Source organism: Octodon degus, unplaced genomic scaffold (assembly GCF_000260255.1).
Source record: "Octodon degus isolate 3935 unplaced genomic scaffold, OctDeg1.0 scaffold00072, whole genome shotgun sequence".
Classification (NCBI taxonomy): Eukaryota; Metazoa; Chordata; class Mammalia; order Rodentia; family Octodontidae; genus Octodon; species Octodon degus.
This window is the reverse complement of record NW_004524648.1, coordinates 3,747,501-3,761,597: the sequence shown is the minus strand read 5'-3', so window position 1 is coordinate 3,761,597 and position 14,097 is coordinate 3,747,501. Positions and strand designations below refer to the sequence as shown.

At 36.0% G+C, this 14,097-nt stretch overlaps 1 protein-coding gene across 1 annotated transcript in view; it reads left to right on the top strand.

Annotated features, from left to right (window-relative positions):
• Efcab5 (EF-hand calcium binding domain 5) overlaps window positions 1–14,097 on the top strand; it is a 242,731-nt gene that overhangs the window by 163,519 nt on the left and 65,115 nt on the right. Inside the window, exons 14-16 of the mRNA XM_023720027.1 lie at window positions 4,370–4,659; window positions 10,503–10,672; window positions 11,132–11,357. Coding sequence (XP_023575795.1) covers window positions 4,370–4,659; window positions 10,503–10,672; window positions 11,132–11,357 — 686 coding nt within the window. The remainder of the gene's footprint in view (window positions 1–4,369; window positions 4,660–10,502; window positions 10,673–11,131; window positions 11,358–14,097) is intronic.

Below are 14,097 nucleotides of genomic sequence, written 5' to 3'. Positions count from 1 at the left end.
TCTCTATTTCTTATTTTTTACTAATTTCAAAGTAAATTATATTCTTTTCCCTAAGTACTCTAGCATGCCTATCATTAATTAGTTTCTATTTATTAACTATTTTTGTTACATTTCCATAAAATAAGACCATATGTAAGTATATATTTGCTTAGTTTTAGTAAATGCATGCTTTGATCAAAATATAGAACAAAAATGACAACAAAATACAAAACAAAAGAATTCCCTAATGTCCCTTTCCTACTCAATCCACACCATACAAATCCACAAAACAATCATTCTTTTGGGATTTTTCCCACCATAGATTAGATTTCATTAAAGTACTCTTGTGTAAGAACTCTTTAACCAGAGTGAACTATTATATGACTGATCTGTAAATTCTTTCTTCATTTTTATTTTGGACAATTTTTATTATTATATTCATTTAAGTTCATAAATAATTTATTTACAATGTGCAATCTGTGCAATCTATAATTGATTTCATGCTATGTATTCATTTCAGAAATCTTTCTCTAAAATTCACTGTTTACATCTTATATCTTTCACATTTCAATATTTGTCTACAATTTTTAATATGATATATAATTATTGATTTTCCATAAAGTTAATGAAAAATGAAAAAAAATCTGTGCTATTTGAATTTTATACTTAGCAAGCATACCTTTGAAAACTAAAAGTAAAGGGCCAGGGAGATAGCTCAGTAGAATAAGCGCTTACCTGGCAATCGCAAGGGTCTGAGTTCAATCCCCAGTTCTGCAAAAAAAAAAAAAAGGAAGAAAAAAAAAAGAGTAAACTAAAAGTAAAATATTTACCAGTTATACAAACTCAAAATATTCTAATACCTCCAGATGTAGCACATAGAAAATAACAAATACCATAATCCAGAAGACAAGAAAAGTTTCTATATGGTTCTGGATAAAAAATATAGAGCTCTCAAAATTGTAGTTATGCAGGACTGTGTAAAATATAATTACATTAGATGAAGCCATTTAAAAGGTCATTGAAGATTTCCACAAAACAGTATCAGGTTATATACATATTTTTCATATATGTGTGTGTGTGTCTGTGTGTGTGTAAAAACAAGGAAAAAGTAATATAAAGTCAATAGAAAATGGAAATACACTTTTTAAAGTTTCTCATACTAGCACAAAATGTCATATCATGTCCTATAAGTAGATTGTAAGTCAAAGAAACAGTATAAATCATAAAACTAAAATTAAAATTAAAGAATATTCATAAAATTAATTAAATATTAATTCAAAATAAATTTTAAAATCAAAATTAAATATTTCAAAATAATATTCAAAAATTAAAATTAAATTGTGAGTCCAAATAAGAGGCCAGAATGTAGTGTATCATATGTATGGATCTGTGATCAATTCAGAGTAGTTCTAATATGTCGTGCACATGGACAATGTCCATGATGCTTACTGGTGGCCAGGTGTCACTTGTGGGACTGAGCTACTGCTATTTCCTTGATATGCACCGTGTAGACCCAGATAGAATCATGCCCCATAGAGTGCAGGAGAAATCCATTTGTAGAGTATGCCAGTGGAGATATTTTGCTGCTGTATACAAAAGAATAATTGAAATACTGCCTTTGTATATCTCTTTCTCTTGTGTTTGTTTTCCCTATTTGTTGGGTTCTTTCCATTCTCATTCATGAAGTTGTGGTCATTTTGATCCTTCTTTATAATATCTTTTAGTAATCTGTGTAGGGTTGACTTTGTCATCATAAAATCCTTTAGTTGTTCTTTGTCATGGAAGTATTTCACTTCTCCATTACACTTGAAAGAGAGTTTTGCAGGGTACATCAGTCTGGGTTGGAATTTGTTTTCTTGCAAGACTTGTAGTATTTTGTTCCATGCTTTTCTTGACTTGATGGTTTGTGAAAATAAATCTGCTGTTATTCTAAGGGGTTTTCCTTTAAATGTGATCTGTTTCTTTTCTCTAGTGGCTTTTACTATACTGGTCCTGTGCTGAATTTCTGGGATCTTGATTATTATATGTCTGGGTGTGAATTTAATTGGGTTGCTGCTATTTGGAGTTCTATATGCTTTGGTTACCTGAACGTCAGATTGTTGCCCCACACTTGGGAAGTTTTCTGCTATTACTTCTGCCCATATTCTTTTTATATCATTTGTATTGACTCCTTTTCTTTGACGCCTATTAGTCTCAGGTTGTTCATCTTTGCATCATCTGGCAGATGTTGAATTATTTTTTCCTGCACCATAGTTGTTTTTAGAAAATCTTTTCTTACTTTTTCACTGGCTGCACTGATGTCTTCAAGGTCTGAAAGTCTATTTTTACTTTCATTGAAATGGTTTTGCCAGCTTGTGATTGAGGTTTTAATTTCCTGTATATCATTTTGACTCTGCTTAATGCATTCTATTTCTTTCCTATATTGCTTATTCAAGGATTCCATCATTTTTATATTCTCCTCTATTTTTTTATCAGTGTCTTCTTTAGAAGCACTTAGTACTTCTTTCATTATAGTTTCATTTCTTTTTTTACTTCAGAAATTATTTCTGATCTGATTTTCTCTTTTTGCAGTTTTTTCTTTACTTCTGATTCCATTATTTCAGAGATTTTAGGTGTGTGATTTCCAATTTCTTCTATGCTATGGTTTCCTGCATTTGTTCTGGGTGGGCTCGAGCCTGAGAAGGCATTTTATGCCTTATCTTTGTCATTTTGTATAGCACTGTCTTCTGACATCTGGTATAGAGTTTGGTGCAGTTATTACCTTAGCACCAGGTCCAAATCTACTAAGTTCAAACTTGTCCAGGTGGGTGTGGCTTGGGTGTGGTTGCTGTACTCCCCGTCTTCCTGCTGCAGGCCTTGGAGTTGGACCTTTTGTGCCACTCTGGCAAGATGTTTTACTCCTGAAACAGCTGGGTGGATCTTGCCTCTAGCCTCTCTGCAGGGAGTTCTGTCCCAGAGTTCCACACCAGGTCTATCTGATGGAGGAAGTTACACACACACACACACACACACACACACACACACACACACCTGGTCTGGGCGCCGGCTGGAGTGAGGATCTGAAGGGCCCCTGGCTGCCCCACTCACATGCTGGACCTGTTTGCTGGTTAGACTTGGGACTGTTTTAGTTCAAATTGTAGAAAACACAATTCAAAGTGGTTCAAATAAGCAAAAAGGGAAATGTATTCATTCTATGGTAAAGTCCTGCAGTTTAAATAATAACATTAAAGCAAGTGTCTGTTTGTTTTTTCTTCTTCTGTCAGTTTTCTCTTTGTGGTTGTATTTCCAATTTTGCTTAGGAAAAACCAATCCAATCTTTTCTGAGCTCATGTGTGGTATAGCAAGTCTCTCAAGCTTATGCCAATCAGGGCATCTTATTCCTTTAGCCAGAGTGGAATAAGCAAGAATAGCTGTCATTTGCAAGAATAAATAATCAACAATGGTCTACTCATGTAGTGACATACAATGGAGAAAATTAATGAGTCAGAGCTATAGAACATGGATGAATATCATAGAAAAATAATGTTGAATGTAAAAGTAATTCCCAGAAAATTACATACAGTTTGGTAACTTTTTCCTAAAGGTTTCAAATAGACAAAAATAAGGCACAAATTGCTTAGAAATGTGTATGTGTAACACATATATTTTTATGTAACTGTAACACTACTGGGAGAAGATAAAACCAAATTGCAAGGATACAGGTGAAGGAACAGGGAAAAACAAAGTGAAGATGTAAGTTACTGGTAATGTTTAGGTTTGACTGAGTCATCATTGTTAAAAGTGGTGTAATGCAGAAATATTCAAGGCATGTCAGGGATTATGAGTAGAATGGAAATACTGGAGAAAATAATACCTGTACAGTATTAAGAATATATATGATGGGAAATAGACTAGATCCAACTATGGTAAGACTTTAAAACAGGGACTTGCACAATATATATATTGCATTTTAATTAATTTTACAGACATTTATTGAGCATTTAGTATTGGTAAACCAATAGAAGCTGACTCAGGGTTATAAAAGTGGGAATGAAAGAGATTGGACCACCTAATGCAGTATCAAAGAATAACAGAATAAGATTAAATCCTTTACTGAATATGAAAAGTCAAATATAGAGATGAATCAGAAAACACCCTGGGAGTTTCACCAGACTAAGTGGTAGAATTAAAAGAAAGGGAAAGAAAAACATAACATGACATAGGAGTTATACTGCATTTAGTATATTAAGTCATTGTGAAATGTTCTACAGGTTCAGACATGGCTTTGATACACTTGGCTTTCCATAGAGAGTAGATGTTAATGGCTTCAACTTGTCATAAGAGAAAAATGAAAATTTCCCCCACGGATAAATTAACTTTTACTTGTTGGTTTTACATTTATGTCTTTTAGCTAAACTACATATACAGTTTCTAAAGCCACATCCTGGTCATGAAGTAAAGTTGTCTTCAAAACAGTTTCAGAAATACATAGAACTGGTTGTATCTGAACTCACAGGTGATGAAGATCAAGTTCTGGAAAATGTTGTAGAATTTCTGATGAATGCTGTGGAGAAGAACCATACTGAGAGTTTAAGGAATTGTGCAAGATGGAAATGGTTGCATCAAATCCAACATGTTGCCGAGACAAGTGGGGTATCTCTGGAGCCAGTATACAATGCAACTTTCAAGGCTCTTATGCAGGTACATTTTCTAAAGTTATATGTAAGAAAAAAATCCTGACAGTAAGTGATTTTCAGTGGCTTCATAGAAGCACATGGTATTGGTCATTGGTTTCAACTATAAATGTTTAATTCATTATTATAGTGAATAAATGACCCAAAACCTAAGTAAAATAAAACTGGAGTGATTACTAGTTGGCAATATAGAAGCAGAGAAGAAAGGTAGAAAAGTAAGTTGCAGGTTGAGGAGATAGCTAAGTGCCTGCCTGGCAAGCACAAGGACCCTGGTTCAGTCCATGGTAATGCATGCCATGCTGGCACCACCCAAACTGGGTGTGGTGGTGCATGCCTGTAGTCCCAGCACTGGGGAGGATCACTACAAGGAGGATCACTACAGGTGAGCTTGTAGCAGGAGGATCACTACAAGTCTGAGCTGCATAGCAAGACCCTATACTAAATAAAAATTTTATTTTTTATGAACAGAATATATTTATTGGGAGAAGTTCCTGTCCAAGAGAGGGACAGGCAGGGGGCACCAAGTGGGTAGTCCCTGGGAAGGTGTCTCTTCCAGGGACTTTTATAGAGGAAAACCATGTGGTGAGGCAGGTCTAAGGTGGTGGAGGACATGGGAACTCACTTAGGTGGGCATGAGGTAGGACAAGACTATGGTCAACCGATGAGATTACAAGCACCATTGCTCAGGTAAAACTGATTAAATCCAGTACCAAATAAGGAAGCAAGTCACATAACAAGCAGGCTAGAATACAGAACAAGGTCTCTTCCTGTTGGGGTTGGGCTAATGACTCTTTTAGGCTCTTTCAAGGTGATTGATAATTATTTAGCATACTAATCCCTGATACCTATCTCTAGGGAAATGTGTAGCTGCATGTTTCCTCTTTTGTCTTGAGGTGTGGCCCAAATGGGAATGTCTGTCTCTTTCAAGTTGCAAAGTCACCTTGTTTTCCATCTTGTCTCCTTGAGGACCTGGCCCTGCCTATAATATTTCTATCTCTTCGGCTGCCTACAACATTCCACCTCTCTGAAGAAGCAACCCAAACTGCTGTGAGGGAACCATGGGCGATGACTGCTCTGGCTTCTTCAGGCTGAAAGGGGTTGTAGTTGTTGACTGGCAGTCAGGGATACACTCCAGAGGTCTTATCTAAAGGTCCTGAATAGACACCAGGCATTTTCATCTTGGGTAGACTTATAGCTTTGAGTCTGGAGGAGACAAAACCAAAGAAACAAACATGCATTGCTCAAATAATCACAAGAGGATAATTATGAATACAGTCAAAAATGATTTTAACCAAGTAGACAGTATTGTCTTCCCATAAAAATGATAAAAATAGGATCCAGGGGACCTCAGCATTTCACATTAACATTTTTTTTTTCCGGAACCGAGGATTGAACTCAGACCCTCGCACTTGCCAGGCCAATGCTTATTCTACTGAACTATCTCCCCAGCCCCTTACATTAACATTGATTTGATATATTTTGAACTGCTATTGAGACATTAAAAGTATCTGGAATGTAATAATCTTTTAAAATTTGTAATTATAAAAACACTACTTTAATAAGGGTTTATTTCTTTTGAGCCTTTCTTCCAAGAATCAGCTGTTTATCATGATGTGTGTTTCTTCTCTAATTCATCCATTCTTATTAAATTTTAATAAGATATTTTATATTTCTTTTGTTCTTTTCTATTTTCATTTGACAAATTTATTTACTGGTTTAATAATAGATGTTTGGGAGATTGTATGTTCTTCTAAATTTAGTTTTGATTGAATACCATGCTGTGTAAAATCTCTTTCTCATTAATTTCTTTATCTGTAATTGTAACTATAATGTCTTTAATCTAGGAGTTATTTAAAGAAGTAGGGTTTTCTAGTTTTAAAAAAAAATTTAATGATAAAATTGATGTGTTAATGTTCTTTTCTAATTCTCTAGTTTTATTGCACTATGGTTGTCAGCAGTGGCTAGTGCATCTCCTACTTGTAATGGGAAGAATATTCCTCTGTGATCTAATACATAATAGAAATATATAAATGTTTCAGAGACCATAATGAATGTATGTATAGTTCCATGTAAAAATAAATAAATAGGGCCAGGGAGATGGCTCAGTGGAATAAGCGCTTCCCTGGCAAGTGCAAGGGCCTGAGTTCAATCCCCGGTTCTGCAAAAATAAATAAATAAATGAATAAATAAATAAATAAATAAATAAAAATAAATAAATAAAAATAAAAATGACTAAATAAATAAATAAAAATAAAAACACTAGTTAGAACTTTTTATAGGTCCATTAGCAGAGATCTCTTAAATTTGGGGTTTAATTCCTTTTCTCTTCCATGGCCACTGCGTATTATCTCAAATAAACTGACCAATCCTGTTATTACCAGCACACATGAATTGCTGGACCTATGGAAAATACTGAGTGCTTTCCAGTTGACAAGTGTGGTCATTTTCTGGGTAACTGACAAATCTGCATGAGGATCTATTAAAAGTTTGGCAGGCTTTCTCCTTATATTGGCAGTTAACATGGATTCCTTCAGGCTGAGAGGGGAAGACCCATGACCACCTCAGTCTGAAACCTACTCTAACTCCATTATAAACCTTTTTTTCCCCTTCTCTATCAGCTTTGGACATTTTTGCTTGAAACGTCCCTTCTCTCTGTCTGCATCCAGGGAAGCATAACTTTTTCCCATTTTCTGACTGGCCTTCTTTCCTGTAGGCTGATAGTATCACCATTTTCATTTTCCATCTATAATTACATTCTGTATCTTTTCTACTATGAAACATCTCAACTAAGACCAATTTATTCTTGCAAACCCTTATAACTTCTGCAGCTTGTGTGAGATATCTGGAGTACACTGAGAAAGACATAACTTTTTGGTTTTAAGGCCTCTTGCAGGTAGCCCTGCCCAAGGAATGTGAGGGCAACTTCCCTTGTAATGGATTTCCTGACATAGGATTAGACTGATACAGGAAGCCATCTTTGAGGGCAATCAGCCCTGCCCAAGGAGTGTGAAAATAAATTCCTTTGAAATGAGGCAGGAAACCTGGAGAAGGCTCAGCTCACCTAGGCTGTATGAGATGGATAGTTAAGGCCTTACTATGTCTTTATAGACAAATCTGGTGGATCCCAGTAAAAGGAATCTAAAAGTAATCAAGCATATATTCACTATAGGTTTTACCTGTATGATTACCTGGGTTTTGGTATCTTTTAAAGAACAAATTTTTTTTGAGAAATTAGAACATATATAATCAAAGCATGAGCATTTGAGCTAACACACTGGCTTTTAGACCCATTTATTCATGGATCTTAGAGTTTGCTCTAAGTCCCTCTAGCTTTAGTTAAGAGAGGTCACACATATATCTACTAACAACATGAAAAACCTGAGTTACATCAGAAATAAACCAGATGAACTTATGCATTTATCATGAAATACATAGCATTCAGTCAAATTAAATCAATGTCTTATTCAGTGTTCCACATAAGGCCTCCATTGTAAGCAAGGGGTACTGCTGAATGATTTCTCCTTTTAACACTGTGGTTCTGAGTTCTATGTCACAAATACAAGAACTGGCTCTATCTATAGGCCCAAAGTTATTGGACACTGTGTAGCCAGTGTCTTTAGAACTTTTCTTATCCTGACAGGATTTTATCTGTCCTTGGGAACCTCTTTTAACTAATGAAATGCATGAACAACAATATATATTACATTTGTAAAAAATCAGTCTCAGTATAATTTTGTTTAGTAAGCAACTTGAATATATATTGCAGTACCTCAGTTACAACTAAAGCAAGACATCTAGAGTCTTTTTCTACTAAGGTATGATGACTGGAAAGAAGGTCAGGTTTGGAAAAGGACAAAGGGACCTGTGCCAATGTCCAGAAATAGGCTGGGTTTTTCTCTAGTCATGATTACTCGGGGCTCCTCTGTGGAGATTACAGGTAGAGACTGTCCAGTCAGAGGGAGAAGGCAGGCTCAGTGCCCTTTAGTCCTGATGGACCTCCTGGGAAGCTGAGTCTGGGCTCTGGGGCCTCCACCTCAGAGTGTAGTCTCACTTCTAGTGGTTGCCTCAGCAATCAGGGCATAGCTTGTGAGCCTCTTAAGGCAGTCCCTCTTATGCTGGCCTGGATTCTGACAGCAGTAGCAGATAAACCTCATCAGCGGATGAACCTCATTGTCACTGAGTTCTTCTTGGAGCCCAGAGAATCAGACTTAGGGTCTGTTTTGAGGCTGCAATAACGACGGTCATTTTTTTTATCTCTTTGCTTTCTCTCCCTGGTTTTTTCCTAGTTCCAATTATAGGACATTTAGATAGCAGTTTTCACTACAGTATCAAATGAGTGTCTGGAGCAAAAGCTATCTTTTGTAGCTCTTTTCTAATATCTGGAGCTGAGTAATGAACTTATCAGTAAGAATAATCTATCCCTCTATTGAATTAGGATCTAAGGAAGTATGTTTTACCAGTTGCTCTTTTAAACATTCTAAGAAATCAGGGGGGTATTCATCTTTCTCCTGGTAAATAGTTAAAATTTAAAATAACTAGAAGTCTTGGTTCTAGTTCTTAGACCTACAAGAATACATACTTGAAAAAATGTGTTTTCCAGTCTGCTGCCTGGTTGGCTACTAGGCCAGCAGGGGTCTGACTATTGGGGCTTCACTGGAAACAGGTAGTTCCACTGGTTGTCTATCTCTTGGCTCTTTAAAATTAACAATATCGTATTTATCTCAAAATGTAACAGCAGCTTGTAATGCTGCCTTTCATTAGAAGTCAAAGCTTGGTTTAAGATTAACATTACATCTCTCCAATCTAGTTTATAAGTCTAAGTCTTCTAAAGACATCAGTGTACTTATCAGGGTCATTTAAAGATCTTCTAAGATCTGACTCTATCTGTTTTAGCTCACAGAGAAAAAGGCACATGAACTCTGGAAGTTCTAAATTGTCTATTTACTTCTTTAATACTCAATAATAATTTTTTTTAAAAAAAGATTTAAAAAATGAACCAAGGGCCAGGGTAATGGCTTAGTGGAATAAGTGTTTCCCTGGCAAGTAGAAGGTCCTGAGTTCAATCCCCAGTACCAAAAAAAAGGGGGGGCAGAGATATAGCTCACTGGTATAAGTGCCTGCCTGGCAAGTACAAGGTCCTGAGTTCTACCCCTGGTATCACCAAAAAAACAAAACAAAACAAAACAAAACAAAAAACAAAAAAACAACAAATGTATAAAAAGAGAAACAAATATCAAGAAAAGTCTCATGTCCTCATTTCATGAGTATGTTCAATTTATGGGTTAACACATAATATCATTAATGATTTAAGATTTATAGATGTAGAGATCTTGCAGTTCTTTTAGAAGTAGCAGTTGTAGAAAGTACAGTTTGAAGCTTCAAGGAATCTTTTTCTTAAGTTATATGGATCAAATGTCCAAACTATGTTAAGAATTCCTTGAGAGCATTTTTTTTTTTTGCATTCACATGTTTAAATGATCAAGAGATGCCAGTGAAATGAAGGCATTTTCTTGTTCCAGCTCTCTAAAATCAATATTTTGAATTGAGCCCAAAAATATGACTATAGTTCCAAGGGATCTCAGCTTCTAAATTTGACTAGGCATCAGAGGTTTTGTTTTGTTTTTGTTTTTGCTTTTGTATTCAGTAAAGCAGTCTAGTTGGCAGAGAAGAAATCTATTCCACTCACTAAAACTCGTATTTAGAGGACATCTGTGGTGTCAGCCTTTTTCCCACTGCCATGAATAGCAATAAATAGCTGTATAATTTATTCAGAAAACTCACAAATTGGCTAGTAAAACAATTGAGACCTTCTTTGACTGTTTATGAATACATAGAAACATTTTGCTACAGGATGCTGAAGCCCATGGAAATAAGAAGATCAGTGCTCACATTTCCCTCTTAGAAGAAAACCTAGTACTACCAGATAGAGGGGCTGTTCTGTTGAGAAATGTGGCTTGTACCCTAGATGATGCTCCATTTGTATTAAACAAAGTGCTCTACCAGGACATGAAGGGAATCAGGTAAGAACTTCTTGAAGAGTTTGGTTTCATTCTTCTAAAAAAAGTAATTCCCCTTCTGAAGTAAACTGTCATCCAAATCCTAGTGAATAGCTCAGGAGGGAAATGTCACCAGTGAATTTAGAGTAGGATCTGATGGGTTTCCAGTCCCAAATGATTTTACTTGGTCATTTCTAGAGCTTACTTTTAAGCAGTAACTTACCACCCAGGGACTCTTTCTTAATATCAGCTCCATAAATTATATCTCTTCATTTTATTTATGTGTTTTCTGTGGTAAGACCTACTGTTGTGTTTTAAATGTCTCCCTCAAGTCAGGCCCTACAAACTTGTAATCTTATCTGAGTTTGCTTCTTTTACATATGATGACCATGTTTAGGAGTGGCAAATTGATCTAGTTTCTTCTATGATTTAATCTAAAGCCAACCTCTCTCTGTGGCTTACTCTTATCCCTTTTTTTCTCAGCTTTACAGTAGTGGCTGAAGGAAAGCCAATTCATGTCCCCCAAGTTCAATATCATGGGAACGTCTTTTTCTGGAACAAATCCCACAAGAATGATCATAATGGGTCATTCCTGGCTCTGCCTCTTCAGGATGCCTATATGAGAGTCTTTGGGGTCCTGGCTGTTGACACTCTTAGAGATCCCCATGAAATAAACATCTTCCTACCTCATGAAATTAGATTCTATCAGGTAAGTCATAGAAGTCTTTATGAGCAAATGATAGGATGGCCTTTCCTATATTTCTTAGAAAGTGAAGCCAGATGAAAGGAAAGCTGTTATCATGTTTGGTCCTGTTGCCTGTGTCAGTCTTTGAAGAGCCATAGATGGAAACATTAGCATTGGCATCTGATGAATGCAGCTCCTACCCATTTACTTATGAATGTAGCTCCTACCCTTTATTTGTGAAAGTACTCTCAGACTCAATTGCATACACATGCATCAGCCTTGCTGGGAATATGGTTAATATGTATCTTATAGCATTATTCACAAGAATAAAATTTGTGCTGTGGAACAGAATCCAACAATTAAACCCACAAAATAGGAATGAATCTTTAGAAGGGATATGTTTGTTTTATTGATAATTGTTATGGTTTGTTTCTAGTTGTCCCCCCAAAGCCTCATACAGTCATAAGGTGGGGGCTTCCAGAGTTTGTGATTAACTCATGATCCACTGGAATTATGTGTGATCCAAGGCTGGGATTATGGGATTTAGTACTGCTGAGATTATGGGTGTGAGTACTTACCCTAGCCTGGGGCAGAGAGCCTGAATGTAATATAAGAGACAGAGAGACAGACTTTCTGTAGCCATTGCTCCTTGTTGTTGTTGCTGCTGTTCGGCCACCATAAAGTGCTGCTCTCTGCCCTGTGCCCCTCTGCCTTGGAGACAGCTGAATATGGACTGAAACCTCCAGTAACTGTGAGCTAAATAAACTGTTCCTTCCTTCATTTTGGGTGTCCGGTATTTGTCTCAGCAACCAGAGAAGAGTAACTAAGACCATAATGTTCCTTGGTAATCTTGTGTTCTTTCCATGAGGGGTACTGAATATGACATGCATTCCCATAACTCTTGTTTTCAGTATTACAATTATTCTTTGGTACTGAGCTCAGGACCTTGTGCTTGCCGTGTAGGTACTTTTGTGGCTGAGCTACATCACAGACTCAGTTACAATTTTTAAGGACAAAGAATAAAGAAAAAGCCCCAAATGTTTATTGAGTATTCATGTATGGTTTAACGTTAGGGCAGCCAAATAGCTCAGCAGATTAAAGCACCTGCAAGCAGGTGCAGGGGCCAGGGGTTTGATTCCTGGGCCTGTGGTGCCGGCCCCGCCCCAGGGGCTCACTGAGATAGCAATTGAGACTGGGTGTGGTTGCACATGCCTGTAATCCCATCTCTTGGGAGGCTGTAAACAGGTGGATCACTATAAGTCTGATCTAGTAGTGAGATCCTGAACACCCTGTAGACCCTTCCCTAAAATACAATAAATAAATAAATAAATAAATAAATAAATAAATAAATAAAATTAGGTCTCAAAAAGCATAGGTACTTTTAAGACCATGAAATAACTAGAAAAATTCTACATGGAGTTTTATATAGTTCTGTGGATAGAAATTTCAATGAAGGAAGATTTAAAGCCTTTATGGAGACAATGGGCTGTGTAGTAGCTCAGTAAGTTAGGAGCATGCCACACCCTTGTCATTTACTCCCCTGTAAGCCCTTGGCTATTTATGTTCAATTGTCATTAGTTTTTATTTTCTCATTCCACTTACTGGATAGAGAACTGAGAAAAGTGATTGAGTATCTTTCTTTTCCTCATATCCTTGAGTGTATAAGTTTTATTCTCCTCTGACATAAGAATAGCATTTAGAAATTAAGGAGTAAAATGGAGGAGTGATCAGTAGAACTATATATGTATATAGTATATAGTATGTCCAAATAACTTAGAAAATTGGCCTTGTAGCCTGTAGAAATAAAGGCCCCTGGTTCACCATTAAATGGATTGAGTCCTAATATATAAGTGCATATGATTTTGAAAAATTTATGGCTACTCAAGAGTTTTTTGAAAGCATGAAAGCAAGTGCCAATATTCAGTTATTTCCCCAATCTCACATAAGTATATCTGCTAATCTGAGCAACAGATTTGATGACAAAATAGATATGACAACCATTGTTAATTAGCTATTCCTGTTTTGAAACCCTATAGCATATGTATTGCTGTATGTTACCCTGTTTCTGTCTTTTTTCTATTTGTTTTTGCTTGTTTTCACTCTTCAAAATAAAATAAAATTTGAAATTAAAAGGAAAAAAAAAGACCACATATGGGTTCTATAGATTTCCTATCCCTTTTCTATAGAACCATATCTCTTTATGACTGTCAAAAGACTATAATCTAGCATGTTGCAGGTCTTGGGACAGCATGTCCTGTGCTGTTCTTCTGACAGTGTGAGCCATAGATGGAAACACCAGCATTGGCATCTGATGAATGCAGCTTCAACCATCTGCTCAGGAGTAGAACCTTGGCTTTTAAACATTTTCCTCTCATTTTAATGTTTATTTCTTTCCTATGATTATATTCTCTAATAGAACATATCACAAATTTCACTGGACTATTTTCATAAAGCATAAAAAGTTATATAGATCTTTCTTTTTCATTTTTTTTCTGGTTTTTTTTTTGCCATAGTTTTATTGATAAACAAATAGCAATGAGACAGTTTCAAATCAAATCAGTAGGACAGTTTCAATAATTGACACACTGCGTACATTCTTCTTAGTGGTTAATTGCTGTACCAGATGCAGACTTGATATCCTATTTACAAAAACCATTAGAACAAATCATTCTATTCATTAAGAGAAGGTAACTATATATCTATCCTAACCACTTTGAATACACAGATACAAAATGGACATTCATCTGTATACCCTTTTTTTGTT